At 42.8% G+C, this 3969-nt stretch overlaps 1 protein-coding gene across 1 annotated transcript; it reads left to right on the top strand.

Annotated features, from left to right (window-relative positions):
- Window positions 1-324: 324 nt before the first annotated feature.
- On the top strand, window positions 325-3260 carry LOC103798111. Its single transcript, XM_009070353.1, has 3 exons — window positions 325-504; window positions 1608-1828; window positions 2978-3260. Exons 1-3 carry the CDS (start codon window positions 326-328, stop codon window positions 3202-3204), a joined length of 627 nt encoding a protein of 208 aa, XP_009068601.1. The 5' UTR covers window position 325; the 3' UTR covers window positions 3205-3260.
- Window positions 3261-3969: the final 709 nt, after the last annotated feature.

Here is a 3969-nt window from a genome sequence, read left to right as displayed (position 1 = left end):
CTACAAGGTTCAGACAGTGCTGCCTTCGGGTGGCGCAGGGTGTTCTCTTTCAACAGCATTTCTTGACAAGAAATTAAATCACATAGTCTCATGCTGCTGCTTTCTCAGGGGATGAATTACATGCCTGTAGAGTCCTACCACAGAGTCAGTCCTGCTCTCTGGATGCTTTTAGCAACACCTGCAGGCCCTGCTGCACACACTAGTTATAGTAATGTAATGCTATTTGGAGGGTAATGAACAGGACTACTTTCTAGGGAATATTATTTCCGTATGAAAATTTCCTCTTAATTCATTTCAGAAAAGCTGTCTGATACAGCCTGAGTGCATGCAAGAGAGCAGCAAGATGTCTCATACCACAGACTCTTCATCTGTGACTAGCAGCGCAGAGAGCAGAGCTTCCTATGAAACACCATCGGTATCAGAACTCCAGCGGCTCTTGTGGTTCAAAGGAGAGTCTGATAATCACATGGACCAAGTCTGGCCAAATGTTTACCTGGGAGATGAGTAAGAATACATGGTCCTATTTTTAAGCTGTTATTGGTGCCTGGGAGGAGGAGGAAGGGGTGTGGTACACTTGGGAGCAGCTTTTGGGTCTGCAGGAATGTTTTTGTGATACAGGCTTCCAAAACTGATAGCATAAGGAGATGGGATGTCAAGAAAAACATGACATGCAAAATGGTGACTTACTCATGGTGTGTTTGAGTTGGGGTTTTTGTATTCTGTGAGCCAGCATAGATTTGGTGTGATAAGAATTATTTGCATTCTAGACAAAAGTCCTCAAGGAACCCATGTCAAATTGGTGTCAATTTTGAGATGCATCATCTGTCCTGGAAACTGTGCTCCAAGGCAGCAGACAGGAGCATAGTAGCCCTCACACTCAAATAGGGGTAGAAGGATCAAAAGCCAGAAGGAGGAGGACCCAAATGAATTATATAGTAGGGATTTTGACATTCCAAATCCAAATGTTCTTTGAAAGATGGTAAAACTGAAAATATCAAACAGGAATTTTTACGTGAGTACCTTATTTTTGTGACTATTTATTATTTCCTTTACTGCAGATTACGTAGATCATCAGCTCATTTTTCCCAGCTTCTCCTCATGAAACATCAGTTAAGGTTCAGAGTTTTGTAGAATGCCTTCAGTCCCAGTTTATGGTGGGAAGTGGGGAAAACCTAGCTGGTGAACACAATGCATCCAGTTCAGGTACAGACCAGAAACAAGGTGTTGCTGCATCTGTGTGAGTTCTCATCCTTGAGACCCAGGCACACTACCAATGAGAGATTAGCTGTAGAACTTGCTGAACAAATATTTAAAGGAAAATCTTGACCACTTTATACAGTAAGCCATGTTCCCAGGGATTAACTGCTGGGAAGCATTTGCTTAACTGACAGTATCCCACTGGCAAGCCTGTTCTCTTGCTGCTCTCCACACCCCCATATCATTTTTTTCATGCACAAAGCACTCTGGGCTTCTTGAAATTTGCTCCTCTGTAGGCAAGATGCAGTTCCTGCATCCTTCCCTGGTGGGAGCAGGGACTAACTTTAAACCATGCTATTTTTGCAGAATGTTAGGAGTGTTGCCAATGTGCCCTTCATGTCTTTCAACAGGTGGGCTGCTAGAAGCAAAAGTACTCTTCAAAGCCTCAACATTACTCATATCCTTAATGCAGCAGATGGACCATGTAACGTCAACACAGGAGCCGAATATTACAAAGATCTGCAAATAGAGTACTACGGAGTAGAAGCATTTGATGATCCTTCCTTTGATTTAAGCATCTTCTTCTATGATGCTGCCAATTTCATAGGCAAGGCCTTAAACTCTTCAGGAGGTAAGAGGGAGGCAAAGATAAGCTTTGGGAGGAAGTTTCGACATGAGCCAAATGACATCTTACAGTAACAGGCATCAGCAGAGCTAAGAATCAACATACAGTTCAAGGCAGCTCATGCAGAACCACTGAGTGGAGGATGAAGAAGGGCACCTATGCCATGTGCTGCAGGGAAGAGGGCTGTGACCAGGTCCCCAGGAGCTAGGGAAGAGCTCAGCCCAGTGTGGCGGGAGGAAGGGCAAACTCTAGGACCAGACTGCAGAGGGTTATGCAGTCAGGGTTAGGCAGAGATTATGGCACAGTGGATGCTCCCTCATGGGCCCATCCTGTAGGAACCAGCAGGATCCATGTGTTTCTACAGCACCATACACCTCTCACACACCAGCAGGGGCTGCAGTCTGGCAGTCCTGCTCCATGTGCTTCAGCCCTGCTCCCATTCCCGATGTGTTCAGCCTGGAGCAGCAGCACTTCAGCACTGGCTCAAATGCTTCACATGCTTAAGTGCTTTGCAGAATTGGAGCTTATTTCAGCCTGTCTATTAAGCTAGAGAAGCAGCAGAAGTTAATGAACTAAGTCAAAAACTAGGAACCTGACCCACAGCCTGCTGAATTTTTGTCAGCAGAGTTTGGATTATGGCCTAGTTATCATAATTTCCATTTGTTCCAGAGTTTGCTCCGACTCTGACTGGCTGCAGGATCTGCTGCTTTCACTGGAGTGCTTTATTAAATCCCCAGTTATAGCTCACACTGGGCTGCTGAGATACAGTAAATTATGACTCCATTTTTACAGGCAGACTATCCCACAGAGTTTATGGGACCTGCCAGTGATCAGTCAGGTCTGGGCCAAATTTTTCTGCCAATTTTTTTTTTCCACAGAAAACTATACTAACAAGTTTAGTCACAGAAAGCTTCTCCTTCCACAAAAAATTTCAACTATTTTAATCTGAGGCCTAAATTAGATGCAGGAGGTAAGTATGAAATACCACCGTGCCTGAGAGTTATAGCACAATCTTCCTGAAAACATGAGGATCTACTAAGTGTCACCATTGCTTTCCCAACTTGTTTCTAGTATTTTTTTTTCTCTTTCCAGTGTCTTTCTCACTTTAGAAATGCTAAAGTGCATCCACCTTGCTGTGCCTTTCTTTTTCTGCAGGTAAGGTATTTGTTCATTGTGCCATGGGAGTGAGCCGCTCGGTGACTTTAGTGCTTGCCTTTTTAATGATCCATGAAAACATGACACTTGTGGATGCTCTGAAGACAGTGAGTGCTCACAGAGATATCTACCCAAATTTAGGGTTCCTCAACCAGCTCCGGGACTTGGACATTAAACTGAACGAAGAGAGGAAAGGAACTAAGACACCTGCTACCAAAGAGCTGTAAGAGAGTGTTGCTGAAAGAGGGAGAACAAAATCTTATTTGAGTTTCCAGTATCTCTTATAAATGAACTGCTTTTGTAAACTAAGAACGCAAGCTTATAAGACACCAGAATGCATGTTATTAATAAAAGTAGATTTTGCCTGATCTTTCCATTTTGCAAAACCCTCCTAGATTTATACTTCTGAGTAGTTGTATATTCTATCATTCAGTCTCCACCTTAAAACATTGCTCTCTGCTGTTTAAAGTAAAAAAAAAAAAAAGAAAAAAAGAAAGGTATCAGATTCCATTTCAGAAATAGCTGTGTTTCAGCAACAAGTGAAGCTCATATCACTTTATGAAGTGTTAGGCTATTTGAGGTGAAAGATGCCATATTATTTATGCTACAATAATGCTTAGAAGTTTTCTTATGAACCAGCCCCCCCATCCCTTTGCTCCCTGTATCTCAAAGGGTTTGTATTTTGAGACTTGAATCTGGCACTGGTTAGTTCTTGCTTTTACAATTGGTGGAGCTCCTGAGTTGGGGGTAAGGGGCTGTTTAAAGGCAGAGCAGCTGGGAAACAACACAAGCCACTCCTAAGAAATTATTCCAGGTCTCTCTATAGTGTTTTCCCTTTGTCTGTTCATCAATTTTTATTTTTCCTCCATGAAAATACATTTCTTTGAAAGGCATTCAAATATTGTTCATCTTCTGTAGTAAATAATCCAGGAGATGAGGCAGAAAATGCTTCTGAAGAAGAAGGTGAATTCCCACCTCAGGCTCAAACAGCT

Source organism: Acanthisitta chloris, unplaced genomic scaffold (assembly GCF_000695815.1).
Source record: "Acanthisitta chloris isolate BGI_N310 unplaced genomic scaffold, ASM69581v1 scaffold44612, whole genome shotgun sequence".
In the NCBI taxonomy this organism is placed as follows: domain Eukaryota; kingdom Metazoa; phylum Chordata; class Aves; order Passeriformes; family Acanthisittidae; genus Acanthisitta; species Acanthisitta chloris.
The sequence above is the reverse complement of the archived record's forward strand: the minus strand, read 5'-3'. Positions and strand labels throughout refer to the sequence as shown.

Bases quoted from the DNA above. Each gene is read 5' to 3' on its own strand.
- LOC103798111 (XM_009070353.1), top strand. From the start codon at position 326: ATGCAAGAGAGCAGCAAGATGTCTCATACCACAGACTCTTCATCTGTG. The intron at 505-1,607 runs GTAAGAATACAT...GTCTTTCAACAG, and splicing joins AATGTTTACCTGGGAGATGA to GTGGGCTGCTAGAAGCAAAA. The intron at 1,829-2,977 runs GTAAGAGGGAGG...CTTTTTCTGCAG, and splicing joins GGCCTTAAACTCTTCAGGAG to GTAAGGTATTTGTTCATTGT.